Source organism: Saccopteryx bilineata, chromosome 1 (genome assembly GCF_036850765.1).
Source record: "Saccopteryx bilineata isolate mSacBil1 chromosome 1, mSacBil1_pri_phased_curated, whole genome shotgun sequence".
NCBI classification, from domain to species: Eukaryota; Metazoa; Chordata; class Mammalia; order Chiroptera; family Emballonuridae; genus Saccopteryx; species Saccopteryx bilineata.
Window position 1 is genome coordinate 144,836,301 of NC_089490.1, and position 19,316 is coordinate 144,855,616.

The 19,316-nt window shown below is 47.1% G+C and overlaps 1 protein-coding gene across 1 annotated transcript in view; it reads right to left on the reverse strand.

Annotated features, from left to right (window-relative positions):
* The window catches only part of CACNA1A (calcium voltage-gated channel subunit alpha1 A), a 356,581-nt gene extending 339,211 nt beyond the window's left edge, over nucleotides 1-17,370 (reverse strand). The window contains exons 1-2 of the mRNA XM_066272007.1: nucleotides 17,244-17,370; nucleotides 1,617-1,939 (exon numbers count right to left, since the gene is read on the reverse strand). Coding sequence (XP_066128104.1) covers nucleotides 1,617-1,885 — 269 coding nt within the window. The 5' untranslated portion in view covers nucleotides 1,886-1,939; nucleotides 17,244-17,370. The remainder of the gene's footprint in view (nucleotides 1-1,616; nucleotides 1,940-17,243) is intronic.
* Between the last annotated feature and the right edge of the window lie 1,946 nt (nucleotides 17,371-19,316).

Sequence of the window (19,316 nt, forward strand, 5' to 3'; positions counted from 1 at the left end):
TGCAGAAATAACTCATTTTAGCCCCTTACAGAAGCCTCACTGTTTCTAACAGAACTAATCAATTTCTTTTTAAAAAGAAAATGAAAGCATACAAGATGAGAATGAAAATAAACAGAGACTAAAGAGGGCAGGAGGAGGAGAAAGGTGAGTTCTGGAGAGGGGTTAATAGAAGAGTGGTGTTTAGCATTGCTGCTACAGATATAAGGGGCACTCTGGTTATTTATGGAACAACGAACGGTTGGATGGATGGATGGATGGATGGATGGATGGATGGATGGATGGGTGGATGCATAGGTAAATGAATGGATGGGTGGGTGGGTGGGTGGGTGGATGGATGGATAGATGGATGGATGGATGGATGAATAGGTGAATGAGTGGATGGAGGGATGGGTGGGTAGTTGGGTGGATGGGTGCCTAAGTGAATGCATGGAAAAGAGAAAGTCAAAAGGACCATAGTGTGGGATAATAGATAAAGCTTTGTCACCACCATTGCCTTTCTATGATGCTAGAATATGCCACCAGATGTCAGACTAACCTCAGGAAACTGCCTCAGAGACCATCCTGTCATCACCTTTCTCACTCACCCTGAGCCCTTCCTGGCTCATTTGGATCATTCATCATTCAGTTTTGTTGCACCCTGCATTTACATTGCCCTCATCAGCACACCCAGAACCCCCCTGGCATTGATAACGCACTGCCCTTCCAGCAGGTGGGAAATAGGAAAGGCCTGATGGATAAGCTGTGCAGTGGCCGAGATGGTGTCGCTAACTCCCAGAGTCAGGCTGGAGCATGGAGAGCGGATCTCAGGGTCACCAGGAGTGATCAGGATCCGAGTCAGCCTCAGCTCCAATCGCCCTGAAATAAGTATCACATCCCACCTTCCTGATCTCTGCCCAGGAATCCACCCAGCTCTGAGCCTTTGCCTGAGAAAAGGAAAAAGAAAAAAAGAAAGGTACCAGCTCACCCGCCTCTGTAACCAGAGCTGAACTTTCACACAAACTTCCTTCAGTCCTCCAGCAGCCTAGAAAGAGTGATTTCCCGAGAGAGGCTGTGAGCCCAGGGAGGTCACTAGCCCGAAAGTCCACCCCTTGACCCCACAGCCACTCCCAGGAGAAGACCCACTTTCAGAGCAATGAGAAAGGGGGCCAGGCCCAGAGTCTCCAGAGCCATTCGTTCTTCCAACCCCCTCTCTACCTTCATTACAAACTTGTCTTCTGCCCCAAACCCATAGGTTGAGAAGAGCTATTCCTGCTTTTCCCCCAGAAAGTGGCATTTCTCAGCAGGGTTCAGGAACACAGTCCCATTGGAAAGATCTGCAAACCCTCCCAGGTCCCCATGCAGGATCCTCTGAGAATGCCTCACTTCCCCTACAGCGAGCCCCTTTGTTGCCACATCATGAGATGCCCCCGGGGTTCCCAAGGGGCCTCGAGGCAGCTGATATTGATGTGCAAGGAAGGAGTTTAGGGTATTGGCAAGCCAGCACAGCCACAAACACCACCCCCACCAAATTCTGCCAGAAATGAGCTTTGCCTGACCCCCAGAGGCGCCGTGCACGGCCCCCTACCCTGGGCCCCTGCCCGGAGTTGGGGCTGGCCGTCCACCCCGTGCATACTCACTCCCATTCCTTCCTCCTGGCCTGCGGGGTGCTGTGGATTTTGTGCGCTTGGTGGGCCAAGATGACATCTCGGTGGTCCACCAGGCCACCCCGCCGCTTCAGAGGGGGTCCCTCGCAGCTGCTGTTCATCCGACAGGACTGTGGGACCTGCGAGGAGTTGGGTGGGCCCAAGGAAGCCAGACCTGGGGGCCCCAAGCCACCGTTGTGCAAGGTGTCATAATAACTGTGAGGGGAGAACATGGGATCCAGGACCCAGGAGGACTTCTTCATCCATGAGCCTCGCTCAAAAATCTCAGGGTCTTCTGCCTCTGGCACAGGGTGAAACTAGAGAAAAGAGAGAGAGGAAGAGAGAGAGGGGGGAGAGTGAGGGAGATGCAGAGAGAGCAAATACAGGGACAGGAGAGGAGGCAAATCAAGGGCAGTACAGTGACCAGGCAGCCTCCTACACAGGAAGTCAAAATACACCCCAGGCCCGGCCCAATGGGATTTAGAATTTCCTTGGCAACTCGGGGCAGGAAAGCCAGTTCTTAGAAGCTGCCTGGCAACCGATGCAGGTGATGGAGTGAAAGGCCATGAGCTGTGTCCCGGACACACGCTCCACCTCAGGGGCGCCAGCTGCAGAGGACTCAACGCTGGATTTCTCAGTATCTCAGTGTTCTCTTCGGCAAAATGGGCAGCAGGAGCCTGCTTGGTTAGGATCCTCTGATCCTTGGGCACTGCGAGCTCCAGAGAGTCATGTAGAAAACTGAAATGGTGAGTTCGAGTGCCAGCTTTAAAATCCACATGGGCGTGGCCACCTCCTGAGTAAGCCTTCTGCTCCTTAGCTGGTTTTTGAAAAGAGAAAAGGGGCAAGTTCGTAGCACTAACGAAGGCTTCAGGTGGATACTCAACACCAGAGGAACTCAGAGCCCTGAGAAGAGCTTTGTGTCTATCCTACTCACTTATTCACTCAACAAACGCTGAGTGAGGCCACTAAGTGCCAGCCCTGTATGGGCCACTGGGGACACAGCTGTGCGTGATAGACAAATGTCTCCCCGTATCATGGAATGGACATTTTCAAGAGGGGAGAATGGGAAATGAACAAAATAAGTATGTTATGTAGAGATTAGGAGATGAAAAGTGCTATAGAGAGAAGTTAAACAAGAAAGGTATATTTATTCTCTGGGCTGCTAAAACAAAGTGCCACAGACCAGGCAGCTTACACAACAGACATTTCCTTTCATCATAGTGCTGGAGGCTACAAGTCTGAATGAAGGGGTCCTCAGAAGGAGGATTTCTTTTGAGGCCTTGCTCCTTGGCTTGTGAATGACCTTCTTCTCCCTATGACTTCACATCATCTTTCCTGTGTATGTCTGTGTCCTAACCTCCTCTTCTTATAAGGACACCAGTCATATTGGATTAGGACCTCATTTTGCCTTAATTACTTCTCTAAAGATCTACCTCCAAATACGGTCATAATTCTGGGGTGCTGGGGTTAGAACTTTGACATATAAATTCATGGGAGACACAACTCAGCCCAGAACTGATAAGAAGTGTTGGGTGGACTGGTTATTATATTAAATAGGGAGTCAGATGCTGAAGAAATGACATCTGAACAGAGACTTTAGGAGGTGATGTAGTAGCCATATGGTATAGGAAAGAGTGTTCCAGGCAGCAGGAACAGTATGTGCAAGAGTCCTGAGGCAAGGTCATATGTGCAAGAAGGAGCCCAGGGTATCTATGAGTGACCAAGGAAGAGAATAGAGGAGATGACAGTGACTGCACAGGAACTAGAGGACCACGGGGAAAACTTTTCTTGGTTCTCCTTAGAATGAGACAGTTCATAGCTTTTGAAATGCACACCTCACCTGGCAGCATATTTTTAATCCCAAATTGATTTTACCTCCTATCATTAGCCTCTTTGTGTTTGTTCAAGAAAAGCAAACCCACTGGAAGGCCAACATGAATGAAATAGAATTAGGAGATTAAACCTCATACAAATATTGCATAAATCATCTCAACACCCGCAAGTGTAAGGAGATGGGTGCAGAGAATAAGGCCACTCCCAGGTTGCAAATAAAAAAAAAATGGGTGTGGGAATAGAGGTCTAGCAACCTCCTGACTGTTTCCTCTCTCCCTGCTAGAGGCATTAGCAGACATCATAGTTCTCCCAGCCTCCCTTAAGTAGATAGATAACTTGATACATTTTCTTTCCAAATATGGTAACTAATGGAGTTTAACAGATCTATCCTCCCTGATGCCATTTACTCCCCTGAAACCTTACTCATAATCACCTACTATCCTGTGTTTATAAAGTCTGTGTTTTTCCAAATATATTCCTCTTACATAGAAAAAAAATTCTGTTATTCCTTCTATAAGCACTTACACATGGAGGGCATTTTGTTTCCCATTTTACAGCAATGGAACTAAGGACAGAAGGCAGTTAGTGTTGCATTTCTACCTCCAGGAGTCATCCCTCCCCTGCCAAAACCCCAGAGACCAGACACAGAGAAACACCTTGATGGAAAAGGATTCAGGCACCGACAGAAACGGTATTTGTACCTGGGAAGGTGGGAAGAGGAGGAGAAAAGACGAGAGTGAAGGCACACACCCAAAGTGACATCTTCTGAGACATCCACAAGCTCCTCCCGAGAAAGGAGGTTCCATCCCCACCCCTGCCATACAGTGCATGGTGCCTAGTCTCCCATCTCATTACAGGACCCCGATTTACCCTGACGACCAAACCAGAAGTTATCACTCAGAGTTCCTCACTTTCTTTCACTCCCTGAGTCAAACCTATCAGCAAGTCCCATCCACTCTCCTCCAAAACATACCCTGAATCCCATCACCTCCCACCACCGCACGGCTGCCCTCCTCACTCACCCGGTCTCAGGCAGTCTCCTCTCCTGGGTCAGTCAGCTTCCCCAAGCCCCAATCTCAACCTGCATTCTGTTCCTCTCTGGAACATCAGTCAGCACTTCTACTTTATAATAATAAAAGCCACACCCTACAGGGCTGTCCCATCTCTCTCATCTCATCCTCACCCTTCTCCTGTTGTCCTCTAAGCTCTAGACTCAATGGCCTCCTCATATTCCTGGTCTCTGCTGAGTTCACTCAACCTTTGTACCTGCTGTTCCTTTTTCCTAGAATACTGGTCCTCATCTCCAGTGGGTCAGTCCCTCTCATCATTCAGGGCTGTAGTTAGGGGCAGGCACTCCCATCATGTCCTGCAATGAAGTCTCTCTCTGGGAATAGTACTTATGTGTGGGCTTCAGTAACATCTGCCTCCCCCCACAGGATGAGGATCTTCTGTCTTCTTTGCCACTGTGTCCCTGACACCTTAAATATTTCTTACATGAATGAATGAATGAATGAATGAATGAATGAATGAATAGCATTAGGAATGGGTCTACCCAGGAAATCATCATCAGGTCCATTGCAAACTGCTGTCTGAGGTCTAGGACTTCTGCTAAGTAGGGAAGGGATGAAGTGTGGTGGGAAGGAAGATGTATTCTGGAGCCAGGTCTGACCTCAGCACACAATCAGCTAACTGTGTGGTTCCCAGCAAAGTACTTAACCCTCTGAGTCTTCTGTACAATGATATCATCGTGGTGGGTCGGTCAGCTCTCCAGTGACAAGGCAGCACCTTGAGCACAGGACGGGGCCAAGGAAAGTGTTTGGTCAACACGAGCTCTTGTGTTGATATTTCAGCTGGTGGGCGGAGCCTGGTGGCCATGGGAAGAGGGGACAGCTGCTCTAACAACCCCATCAATTACGCTCTGCAGAGCCCTCACCAAGAGTTCCACCGTAACTCCAGCTGTCCTGTGTGTACACATGAGAAACAAAGCTGGCCAACAGGAGCTTCCCAGCTGGGTATGCCTCTTTGGCACCTGCCGGGCCCCATGACCAGGTGTGCTGTTCTCTCTCTCTGTTTGTCCAACCATAACACAGAGGACACGGCAAAGCACATGGGGTCAGCTTCTCCTAAAAACAGCCAGGTTCCATGAACATACAGTTCCAAGAGAAGGCAGTGAGGGAAAGCAAATAGAAGAGAATACGTGGCATTAAGCCTGAGGCCACAGAAAGCCTTTTATTTAATGCAATAAGAACAGAACTCTCCAGAAGCACCAGGTATTGCTTGTATCTGCCACTTTCCCGAATCCAAACTGAAGTCACACCTGAGATGGGGGCTGACCCCCAACTCCATGCCTATACCAGCCTGAGTTGCCATGGCACCACATGGTGCCTGCAGGTGCTCCGGATTAATACGGGCTGGTTCAGGAGCCACAGGAAAGGAGCAGGGAGGGAGAGGCTGCAGGGAAACCTGGGGGCCTTCTGTGACTCACCTCATGTGGATGGGGGACCAGGCTTCCCCACCCACAGATAGAACAAATGCTAATAACTGGTAAAAGCAGCTTTTTCTAGGGTAAAAACCAGTAAAAAGATATGGCACTTAGCAAAAAATAAAAAAGAGGAAAAACATTCTCTAAAACTTTGAAAGCTCATTATACACATTAGAAAGGCACATGATACCTGGCCTGAACTGGCACAGTGCAGAGGGCACCGACCTGGAACGCTGAGGTCTCTGGTTCGAAACCTTGGGCTTGCCCGGTCAAAGCCCATACAACAAGCAAGTGATGAACAACTAAAATGAAGCAACTGTAGGTTGATACTTCTTGCACTCTCCACCTCTCCGTAAAATTAATAAATAAAAAATCTTTAAAAAAGGAAAAAAAAGACACGTGATGCTCCTAAGGAGTGGATGAGGACTCAGAAATATCCATGAAGTCCTTCACCCAGGATATAAAATTAAAGCCAGGCAAGGGCATGTCACCCAACAAGCCTTCAGTTTATTCACTGGGGTAGGAGGATGTCTTTTTCCTCCTGTCTGAGAGAAAAATTTAAAAAACTAAAATTGGCCGGGTAGTTTCACTCTGGAGTTCAAGTAGCCACAAAAAGCTATGTTCGTAAAGCTCTATTTATAGTAGCTCAAAACAGAAAACAACCCAAAGTCCATCAACAAGAAAATAGACAAACAAGTTGTGGTTCATCCAAATGACGGAATAGTGCATGACAATGAAAAAGAATGTGCTATCGGCAACAATGTGGATGGATCTCACAGACACAGAGCCAGGACCCACTGTGCGATTCCACTGATATAAAGTTCAAAAACAGACAAAACTAATCTATGGTGAAAAGAGTCAGAATACTGTTGGCCTTGAGGGCAGAGAGTTGTCCACTGGATGAAACACAAGGGAGCCAGCTGGTAGGATCACCAGATCAAATACAGGACACCAGGTTGCATGGGGTAAATTTATACTAAAAGGCTATTCATTGTGTACCTGAAACTCAAATTTAACTGGATATTCTCTATTTATTTTTATTTGCTTAACCTGGCAACCCACCAGGGGGATGAGTCCCTGACACCTTAAGTATTTCTAGCATGAATGAATGACTCTTGACCTGGTGATGGACACAGTATATATACATATGTAAAACTTCATTGAAGCATTTTTCTGCATGCTTATTACATCACAGAAAATATTTTTAAAGCTAAAATAATCATACCAAATTCATTTAAAAGAAATTGAATATGTCCTTCCTCCCTACAGCCAAGTTTTGAGTTGTGAAAAAAAGGAAATATAAGTCAGGTCTCCCCATATAAACACAACTCCCAGAGGAAGTGAGAGATCTAATACTTCCTCAAGGTAAAGGGGAGATTGAGGTCAGAGAGGTGCAGTGGCTGGGCCAAGCTCCCTGCCTGGAGCAGGCAGGTCAAGGGTCTGGACCCGGGACTTTTGGGAGTCCCGAGGCCTCTCTCTGAGGTCCAACCTAGAGTCAGACAATGAGCATTTTTCTGGCCAGACTCGCTTCTGCCGAGACATAGACTATCTGTGGTGGGCAGGATTTTGTCCCCTGTGATCTTGGCACCTGACCGTGTTACATTACATAGCAAAAAGGACTGTGTCACTGAAATTAGATTACATTTTTTGAGAGAGAGAGAGAAAGAGAGAGAAAGGAAGGGAGAGAGAAGCATCAACTCATTGTTCCACTTTAGTTGTGCAATTGATTGCTTCTTATATGTGCCCTGACCAGGACATGAACTGGTGACTTCAGGGGTTAACCCAGCAACCCTGGGGTTGAGCTGGCCACCCCAGGCTCGAACCAGCAACCTAGACACTCTAAGACGGCATTCTATCCATTGCACCACTGTCCAGGGCAGGTTACATATGTTAAGATAGGGAGATTATCCTGGATTATCTTGCTAGTTTTGAGATGAAGAAACCACAAGCCAAAGAATGCTGGCAGCTTTTAGAAGCTGAGAACCACCTCCAGCTGATAGCCAGCGAGGAAACAGGATGAGTGTCTAGCAATAGCATGAAACCAAATTATGTCAACAGCTTGAGTGAACAAGAACACGGGTTCTCCTGAAGCCTCCATAAAGGCACACAGACCACTAACATCTGGACTGCAGTGCAGCCAAGACTATCAGACTTCCAACCTATGGAAACTATGGAATAATAAATGAGTGCCATTGTTAAACCATTTATTTTGTAATAATTTGGTATGGCAGCAGTAGAAAAACAAATATACAATCCTTTACATGTAGAATAGTTTTTTACAAGCATGGAATTTGTGAAATTACATATGTATATAAACATAAATATATGTACATAAAAGTCTGTGACTCTTTTTGCACTGAATAATTTATCTTAAACAACATTTCACACTAATTCTTATAATATTTTCTAATGATTCTATAGAATTTACCTGGCCTAGACATTTGGGTCTTCTTTATTTTTGGCTACTCTTCAAAATGTTGCATCCACCATGTTGTATATAGATTTCCATGAATTGTCACAAGTATTCTTGTAGAATGACTTCCTAGAAGCAGAACTGCTGTGTCAAAGAGTGTGAACTTTTTAAAGTGTGACAGGCAGCGCCACTGAAATCAAGGCCACCCCCTGGTGCATACAGAGTAGTCAGCGACTAAACTCCCAGCTCCTCTTGATTTGGTGCAGCCATGTGACTCACTCTCACCCACAGATATGAGCGGAAGTAAAGAGTGTCACCCCTAGGTCAAAGCTGGAAGGAGCAAGCCTGGCCTCAACACACTCTCTTTCTCCTCTGTGAGCTAGACTTGAAAGGCACTAAGGGCCATGAAATCATGAGAGTCTGGATCCTTGAATCACTATGCAGAAGAAGAAAGCTATCTGCTGACCAGAAACACACCCCCAGGGTTATCAGATCAGTTAGAAACATATTTCTGCTGTGCTCAGCCGTTTATCCAATTGGGGGCCTATTTGTTTCAGCAGCCTTCCTGCCTTAGTCAGCTCAGAATACCATAGACTGAGTGGCTTAAACAGCAGACATTTATTTTCTCACAGTTCTAGAAGCTGGATGTCTGAGACCAAGGTGTCAGCATGCTCAGTTCCTAATAAAGTTTCTCTTCCTGTCTTGCTATGTTCTCATGTGGAGAAAATAGAAAGAAGGAAAGTTCTCTGGTGTTTCTTCTTATAAAGGCACTAATCCCATCATGAGGACCCTACCCTCGGCTAACCCTGATGATCTCCCATCTCCAAAGACCTCTGCATTGGGGGTTAGGGCTTCACCACATGGATTCAGGGGGACACGATTCGATTCATAGCAATTCCCTAAATAATACATTGCTTGACGGAAGCAACACTGGTTTCATTTAATAAATGTTTTCCTTGTATTTTAAAAGCTTAGCATTCAAGGGGTATAGACACAGGGGCAAAGCCCTGGTGAGAACACAAAATTGTTCGTTAAAAAGAGCTAAGAGACAGCACCTCTACATGAAATCATTTCCTCTCTCCTCTTCTCTCCTGTTCTCTCTTGGCTTTTATTCTTCTTCCAGTTGTTGTTGGAGCTTCTCTTGAGTTGTTTCACTCCTTCCTGCCTTGCTCTATGTGCTAAGATCTCAGTCAATGAAGTATCTTAATCTAGCCCTGGGCAAACGAAGGTTGCTAAAAACCCCTGAAAATGGCATCCTCTACTGAATTATATGCTGAAGAGTGTGAAATTCAACAGACTGTGGATTCTAACAGCTGAGAGGAAGATAACTTAAATGTCATTCACCAGCCTTCAAATGTATCTGTCACCTTCCAGGTGATGTTTTATTTGGCTGATAGCAAAAGTGATTTCCGGGCCCTGAACAACCTCCAGAGCTGGTAACCAGATCTGGAGTGAGTGTTATAACTCCACCTAGAAATAAAAGCTCATCACAGGGAGCAATAAAAGCAAAAATCAACAAGTAGAACAATCAATTAAAGACACTTCGGTACAGCAAAGAAAACCATCAGGAGAATGAAAAGGCAACCTACAGAGTGGGAGAAAATAGATGCAAATTATATATGGGATAAAGGGTTAGTACCCAAAATATATACAGAACTCATATAACTCAATAGCAAAAAACAAACAAATAATCCACCCAATTAATGGGCAGGGAACATTTTTCCAAAGAAGACATCCAAATGGCCACCAGGTACATGAAAAGGTATTCAATATTACTAATTATCAAGGAAATGCTAATCAAAACCACAATGAAATACTACCTCACACTTGTTACAATGCACATCATCAAGAAGATAAGAGATTGTAAGTGCTGGTAAAGGAGGATACGGAGAAAAGGGACCTTGTGCCCTGCTGGTGGGGATATAAATTGATAACAGGGAAACAATCCAAGTGTTCATTGATAAATGATTGAACAAACAAAATGAGTATTTCCATATAATAGAATAGTATTTGGCCTTAAAAAGGAAATTCCTTTTTTTTGACAGAGACAGAGAAAGTCAGAGAGAGGGACAGATAGGGACAGACAGACAGGAAGGGAGAGAGATGAGAAGCATCAATCATCTGTTTTTCGTTGTGACACCTTAGTTGTTCATTGATTGCCCATATGGGGCCTTGACTGGGGGGCTACAGCAGAGTGAGTGACCCCTTGCTCAGGCCAGCGACCCCACGCTCAAGCTGGTGAGCCCGCACTCAAGCTGGAGGAGCCCGCACTCAAGCCAGTGACCTCGGGGTCTCTAACCTGGGTCTTCTGCACCCCAGCCTGACGCTCTATCCACTGTGCCACCACCTGGTCTGCAGGAAGGAAATGCTGACACCTACTACAGCGTAGATGAACCTTCAGGACATTATGCTCTGAATAAACCAGATATAAAAGAATAAATACTGTGTGATTCCACTTACATGAAGTCCCTAGAGGAGTCAGACCCATAGAGACAGGAGGTAAACTAGTGGGTGCCAGAGGCTGGTGGTGGGTGGGGAGTGAGTGTTTAATGGGGACAGAGCTTCAGTTTGGGAAAATAATCAAGTTCTGGAGATGGGTGATGCTGAAGGTGATGGGGCACTATAATACGAGTATACTAATGTTGCTGAAAAATGGTGAAAAGAGTAAATTTTTTTAAGTTAAAAAAAACTTCAACAGATGATATAAAAACATCTACCCATCTCCCTGAAGGTATTGAAATACCTGTAGTAGCCCCAGCATGTCAGCCTCTTGCCTCACAGCCTCAGACAGCCTTTTACTGAGGGCACCAAAAAGCAGGTGTAGACATATACAAGGCCTTCGGGCTGACTCACAGCACAACACAAAGCCACCCTGTCTCAGGCAGTGTGGACTCACCTTGCACCCCACCTTTGCAGAGGGAAGCTAAGAGCAGGGTGACATGAAAAATAAAGCCAGGGCCAACAAAAACTCTCATCACTTGGGGCAAAATTCAGAATTGCCCCACATACATGAGAACAGAGCTAAAAAACATGGCAGGCAGATGGGAAAGTCTGAAGCCGAGGCTGAGACCAGCAAGCCAGCACAGACCCGAGTGCGGCTGTGAGGATCCAGTGCCCCATGAGAAGAGGAGGTGTCATGGAGGGTCTCATTTGTCATTTGCCTTCTCCCTTGCTGACCAGTCCCAGCACAGCAACACACATGCTCCCTCCCACCTGCATGGACACAGGGCCTGGGATGCTAGATGGTTTTCACTGGTAGCCCCAGGGGAGACCCCTAGATGCAGGGTGTTGGGCAGGTTCTAAACAAGCCACTGAATGTTACGCTGAATTCTTTCTCCCAACCTCAGTTCATGGATCCGTGATCCTCCCCATCACACATTTATTTATTTATTCATTCAATCACTTATCCAGCAATATTTATTGAGCACCTACTGTGTGCCAGGCACTGTTTTAGACACTGTTTAAACAAGGACAAAGGTTCTTGCACTCATAGAGCTGCCATTCCAGTGGGGGAGACAGACAAGAAACAAGATAAACAGTTAATAAATAAAAAAAAACAAAAAGATGTAGACTGTCACATGTAGAAAAGAAAATGGAAGGGGGAAGAAAGAAGGGGAAGTGGATTGTCATTTAGAGAAGGTGGCCAGAAAAAACCCTTGGGAGAAAGAAACACTGGAGTAAAGACCCGAAAGAGATGAGGGAGGAGTCATGAGGGTGTCTGGGGGAAGAGTGGTCCAGGCAGAGAGAACTGCTTGGGCAAAGGCCCCAGAGCAGAAGTGTGCTTGGTGTGTTTCGGGAACAGCACGGAGGCCTGTGTGGCTGGAGTTCAGTGAATGATGGGACTAATAGGAGAAGGTGACAGGGAGGTGACCGGGACTGATGGTGCAGGGCCTTGGGGACCTCAGAAGGACTTTGGTTTTTGCTCGGAGTGAGGTGGGCACCATGGAAAATTCTAAGCAAAGGAGGGATGTGACCTAACACAGGTGTCCACAGGTACCCTGTAGTGGTCAAATTTGCAAGAAACCCAAAATGCAGATGAATTGATCATCCAACCATTGCGGGGCTCCTCTCTGTCCTGTTCACCCCACATTCTACTTATCATCAGGGTTGTTGATCTTACCTACTTATTTTCTCTCCCACTTGCCCTGGTTCAGGCCCTCATTTGCCCCATCCAGATGGACAGTAGCATTTCCTCCATGTTCATCCCTCTTGGAGTCTTTCCTCCATCCAATTCATCATGAACTATCAGATTAGCCATTGGCCAATCCCAGAGGATTCTCCACTCCCAATCCTGAAACCACCCCTGACTTCCACACCTCTTTGCCTCCATCCTGTATGCCCTTTCATCCCCCCACCCCAAAATCCAGCATAAAAGATGTTTCTGCTATGAAGCGCCCAAGAGAGTTCTGCCAGTGCCTACACCTATCGCCTGCCCACATCTGCCTATGGCTCCTTGCCTCTAGCACCTGCCACTCTCTGCATAGGCTCATTCTGGCAACAAGAGCAAGGGACAGGCCAGAGGCTCTGAGGAGTCAATGCCCTTGGAAAATCCCTCAAATAGCAGCTGATGGGAATTGGTGAAGAAATGCCTCCAGCTTGGCAGCCAGGTGATATAAAAACATCTACCCGTCTCCCTGAAGGTATTGAAATACCCATAGTAGCCCCAGCATGTCAGCCTCTTGCCTCACAGCTTCAGACAGCCATTTATCGAGGGCACCAAAAAGCAGGTGTGGACATATTGATCTTGCTTGGGCTCAGACCCTAGATCTGCCACCTCCTGCTGTGTGACCTTGGGCAAATCATTTCTCCTCTTCAGGCTGCAGTTTCCTCACCTTGGGTTGAAAGAAATTTTAGTGAGTTTTTTGCCAGAAAGAAATTATTGAATACCAAAAGTAAGAACCAATTCAGAAAAAAGTGAGTAGCCCTGGAGTCCGGTCCTAAAAAATGTTTGGGGTCAAAGATCCCTATACTTTGTTCTTGGTCACTAAGAATTAATGTGTGAAGTATGTCTGTAATATGGTTCTATTTCTCATATATGACCTGTATAATTTAGGGGAGGGATGGGTAAGACATGTGGAAGAAGGGAAGGAAAGAAATGTGAACTACAGAAGTAATCAGAAGTCAAAGAAGCCAGACACAAAGGCTACCCATTGTATGGTTCCCTGTGTATGAAATATGGGGAGCAGGCAAATTCAGAGAGACAGAAGATGGATTGGTGGTTGCCAGGGGCTGGGGGAAGGGAAACAGGGAGTGATAGCTCTGGGAATGGGGTCTCCTTTCCAGGTGATGGAAGTTTTCTGGAATTAAATAGATTTGATAGTTGTATACCATTATGAATGTACTAAAGTGCTATTGAACTATTCACTTTAAAATGGCTAAAATAGCCTGACCTGTGGTGGCACAGTGGATAAAGCGTCAACCTGGAAATGCTGAGGTCGCCGGTTCAAAACCCTGGGCTTGCCTAGTCAAGGCACATATGGGAGTTGAGGCTTCCAGTCCTCTTCCCTTCTCTCTCCTCTCTCTCCCTCTCTTTCTCTCTCTCCCTCTCTCTCTCATCTCTAAAAATGAATAAGTAAATTTTAAGAAGTGGCTAAAATAGTAAAATTTCATTGGGTGTATTTTATAATTAAAAAAGAAAAGAAATTGGATATATACCCTTGCTTTGGAGAGTAATTTAAAAGTAGCCAAGCCCTGGCTGGGTAGCTCAGTTGAGAGCATTACCCCAACATGCCAAGGTTATGGGTTCAGTCCCTAGTCAGAACACATACAAGAATCAAACAATGAATGCATAAATAAGTGGAACAACAAATCAATATTTCTCTCTATATATCTCTCTCCCCTTCTCTCTCGTTAAAAATCAATTCTAAAAAAAATTATCAATTTTTTTTTTTTAGGTGAGAGGAGGAGAGATAGAAAGACAGACTCCCACAGCCTCATCTGGGGCTAATGCTGGAGTACAGAGTTATATTTAGCACCTGAGGCTGTCGCCCCAACAGAGCTATCCTCAGCACCCAGGGCCATGCTCGAACCAATTGAGCCACCAGCTGCAGGAGGGGAAGAGGGAGATAAGGGGTAGAGAACAAGGGGGGGGAAGCAGATGGTCAGTTCTCCTGTGTGCCCTGACCGGAAATTGAACCCAGAACATCTATACACCAAGCCAACTCTTTATCCACTGAGCCGCTGGCCAGGGCCTTAAAAAAATCCATTAAAAAAATAAAAGTAGCCAATATATCAAAGTCTATTGTCCTTTTTCTTTATTTTAAAATTCAATGTGATCCAGGGACATTTAAAAAATAGTGTATTTTTAAATTTTTTAAAAAAGAAGCAAACAAAAAATGAATTTAAAAAGAAAGTCAATAAGCCTGACCAGACGGTGGAACAGTGGATAGAGTGTCGGACTGGGATGCGGAGGACCCAGGTTTGAAAACCCAGGGTCGCCAGATTGAGTGTGGGCTCATCTAGTTTGAGCAAGGCTCACCAGCTTGGACCCAAGGTTGCTGGCTTGAGCAAGGGGTTACTCGGTCTGCTGTAGCCCCCCGGGTCAAGGCACATATGAGAAAGCAATCAATGAACAAGTAAAGTGTCGCAACAAAGTGTTGATGCTTCTCATCTCTCTCTTGCTGTCTGTCTGTCCCTATCTGTCCCTCTCTCTATCTCTGTCTCTGTCACACACACAAAAAAAGGAAAAAGAAAGTTAATAAATTTAAAAAGAAAAACTTGCTTATTTAACAACAACAACAAAAAAAGTAGCCAAGATTTAGTGAGTACTTGCTATGCACCCAGCACTGTGAATTACTGGGCCAGACTTCCCAGAAATTCTACCACATAGGTGCCATGGTTAACCTGGTTGTCAGCCAGCAATACTGGGACCCAGGGACAGCCTCAGGGCTTCCTCAACTCTGACCAGCACAGGACTCACCACAGATCAATTTCAAATGCAGATTCTAACTCAGCAGAGCTGGACAGTGCCCAAGGCTGCATTCTCAGAAGACCCAGCTGGTCCAAGGTTTGCACTTGGAGGGGAAGGTCTGGGGATTCTGATGAGCTGACCCTCTCACTTGTTTCCTCCATCTGACAGGCTTGGCCTCGCCAGCGGGGGTAAGATATTCCAAGAGCCTGTGCCTGTCTGTCACTGTGAAGACAGCAGGGTTGAAAGATACTGGAATAAAATCTCCCTCGCTTGCCCTCTGCTACTAAGGGCTGTCTGGCCCTATAGACAAACACTTTGAAAAGAATAATAAAATAAATAAATAAAACCCGGTACCAAGCATTTGATGGCCCAGAACTGCAGGTGGCATTACTTTGCAGGCCATCTGCCCAGTAATTTATTCAATGTCAAATCCACCCTTTGCCTCAGGAACCCTGGTCCAGATCTTTCTGCTTACTTTTGGGGGTGAGAGGCAGCATTGAATTAAAGCTTTCTTAACTAAAAGGGAGCTGGCACTTGCCCCCAGAATGACATCTTTATGCATCTCTGCAAATTCTTACTTCATGAAGGGAAAAAGATTATCCACGGGAATAAAGTTAGCTACTGATCTGTCTGGAATTGGGAGCCTTCCTGCAGCCTGGGCTTGGGGTGTGGATGGGACTAGAGGCCATGGAGGGAGTGAAGGGCCAACATCAGCCACAGAACTGGAGACCCCACCTCACCTCACCCCACCCCCACAAGGGACCCAAGACTGTCTCCAAAAGAGTCTGCATGGGAAATGGCAAGGTGGCGCTGAGTTGTGAACTTTAAACAGAAAACTTGGACCCTGATGGATACTTAGTGGGGACCGCACCCCGCCCTACCTCATCTTTGGAGGTCAAGAAGGGCACAGGTATGAGCCTCCCTCTTGTGGGTTCAGCCACAGTAGAGGCCTCTGGGAAGGTGCACCGTGCTCCCCAATACATTCTATCCTAGCTCCTTCTCCTGTCCCGGTGTCTCAGAACCCCCCAAAGTAGGGACCCTGGAGAGAGGCAGGGGAGCCCAGACCACTGGCCTTCCCCTGCGCCCCCAGGGTTCCCACAGCACGTGTTCTGGGAGCCCTCAGTAGCAGAGCCGCTGAGAGGAGGAGAGATCTCCTGCCACCAATCTTTCTCACTCGAGAAACAAAAGCCACCTGGAGAGTGTCAACTCTGCACTAAGTAAAAGCAAAGGAGGGATGATCTGGGGCTGTGTCAAGCGCTGCCTTTGCTTTGCTTGGGGCGCAAGGAGGGAAGAATGTTAAATATTAAACGGTTTCCTAAAACGATGTCATTCTTCTCAACAGCCTAGTCCCCATCTGCCATTTCCCTTGTTCCCGGGCATTCACACTGCACTGAGCTCAGAAAACAAGGCCTGGCTACATCGGGCTTGGGAACTTTTGTTTCCCGGACCCTTTGCCAGAGACAATGAGGGTGTTGGAGGTCTGCATGCTCCCAGCCCTGTCACTTCTCCGGCGTGTCTGATTCTCCAAGTAGAAAAAGCAGACTGTAGACTTGAGTGAAGGGGTGGCCAGGACATAAAAAAGTAATATTTGGCTTAGTTCTGACACCATCATCTGGAGAGAGGTCACCTGTCCAGGGCAGGTGGCAGAGACATCAAATCTACAAGGGGGCCAAGGGGAGTGGAAAGAAAATGGAATTTTAAGAAGGAAAGAACTACATGCCGGAAGTCAGGGGTCTACCTACCCCCATCCCTACCGCCAAGAGAAACTATTCAGAAAGAGAATGCGGTTTTTTAAGACAGAAACAAGTGAAATCTATAAATAAAGTGCCCCCCCACCCCGCAAGGAAAAGCTACTCATAGTAAGCAGATGAGGCAAACCATGCGTTCCTACCTTTGCTCATGGAGGTAACGTTTCAGCAAGAAAATGAAGATCCAAACCCCGCAGGACCCAGCCCCCAGCCTCCAGAAGCCCGGCTCACTCACCTGTATCTCATGGGCTCCGGGACTCCCTGGTGTGGCTAATGCGCAGCGCAGCGGGTACTCCAGGTGCCCCGAGGGTCCCACCTTGTCAGCACCCAGAGGATCAAGCCGGCTGAAGCCCACGCATCCATTGCCCGCCCAATGCAAAGGAGAGAGAAGGGGGAATGCCAGAAGCAGCCGTGTTTGAGCTGAAGTCTCCCCACAAAGGCAGGAACCAAGCGGGGCTGCTGTGCCAGCTGCCAGGGGTTGGGGGCATGAGGGGTGTTCCTGGATGCTGGGAGAAGGGAGGGGAGGAAAAGCGGCTCAGAAGCTCCTGATCACCTCCAGCAATGTGCTGCAAGGGGATCCAGCACGGGGAAACAAATCCAACCAAGGGTATGACCCTCCATTACTCCTCGGGAAAAAAGCCATTTCTCCTTCTTCTCTATGCCCCTTAACACTGCCCCGTGACCTCCCAGCACTGGGCAGGACTCTCCTCCCTGGAAGGACGCTGTTATTCCCCACTCCACATCCTTTCAGACAGGTTTCTCTTAAGGAGCAGAGGAAACGCAGGAACACGTGGGCTCTCCCTGCTCCACCTTGGGGGTCTGCGGAGGGGGGCGAGGGGGGAGGGGCATGTATAACAGACTTGGCAGGGGGATGCAGTCATGCTTGTCATTTACTCCCCCACCACAACAACCACCGGATCTCAACCTAAATTATTGATGCCCTAACAAAAATGAAGCGATATTAGATATTAGAGATCAGTTGCTAACACCCTCTGGGCGTTTCTATTCATTCTCAAAATAGCTTCCGCTCACCCCCACCCTCCTTCCTTAAGGCAGAGGGGTTGTAGTATTTGAACAGAAGGGTAGAGAAACGGAAAATCGAGTCGGTCAATGCAAAAGGGCAGTTGATTAAAAGTTTGTTGGTTTGTCACTTGTCTATTAGGATCCCAAAACTCAAGTGACCGTGTCTTTTTTTAAAGGGGCCTCCCTTTAAAAATGAGCTTCCTTTTTCTCTTTATAAGAGGCATCTAGAGCACTGAGAATTCCCGTATGTTTCCCAGGATGGAGATCAAGTAGGGGATCTACCTCATTGGGGAAAGCAGCACTGTTTGTTTTTTTATTGAGATGTAATTGGCATATATCATTATATTAGTTTCAGGTGTACAGCATAATGAGTCAATGTTTGTATGTATTGCAAAATTATCACCACAGTAAGTCTAAGAAAGTGGCGTTGTTTTTTTTGTTTTTTTGTTTTTGCATTTTTCTGAAGCTGGAAACAGGGAGAGACAGTCAGACAGACTCCCGCATGCGCCTGACCGGGATCCACCCGGCATGCCCACCAGGGGCGACGCTCTGCCCACCAGGGGGCGATGCTCTGCCCATCCTGGGCGTCGCCATGTTGCGACCAGAGCCACTCTAGCGCCTGAGGCAGAGGCCACAGAGCCATCCCCAGCGCCCGGAAGGCTGCGGGAGGGGAAGAGAGAGACAGAGAGGAAAGCGCGGCAGAGGGGCGGAGAAGCAAATGGGCGCTTCTCCTGTGTGCCCTGGCTGGGAATCGAACCCGGGTCCTCCGCACGCTAGGCCGACGCTCTACCGCTGAGCCAACCGGCCAGGGCCAGTGGCGTTGTTTAAATGGAGAATCAAACTTGGACTAAATGTTAGGAGATCTTAAGGAATTAGTGTTAACTTTGTAAGGTCTATTAGTAGCATTTTGTGCTTTTTTAAAGTTCTTATCTGTTAGAGATGCATATTGAAGTATTTATGGTTGAGGTAATATAATGTTCCAGGAGACAACTAAAACATCCATCAACAGATGAATGGGCCCGCCCAGGCGGTGGCGCAGTGGATAGAGTCGGACTGGGACGCAGAGGACCCAGGTTGAAACCATGAGGTCACTGGCTTGAGCGCAGGCTCATCCGGCTTGAGCATGGGCTCACCAGCTTGAGCATGGAGTCGCTGGCTTGAGTGTGGGATCATAGACATTACCCCATGATCATTGGCTTGAGCCTAAAGGTCACTGGCTTGAAGCCCAAGGTTGCTGGCTTGAGCCCAAGGTCACTGGCTTGAGCAAGGGGATCACTCGCTCTGC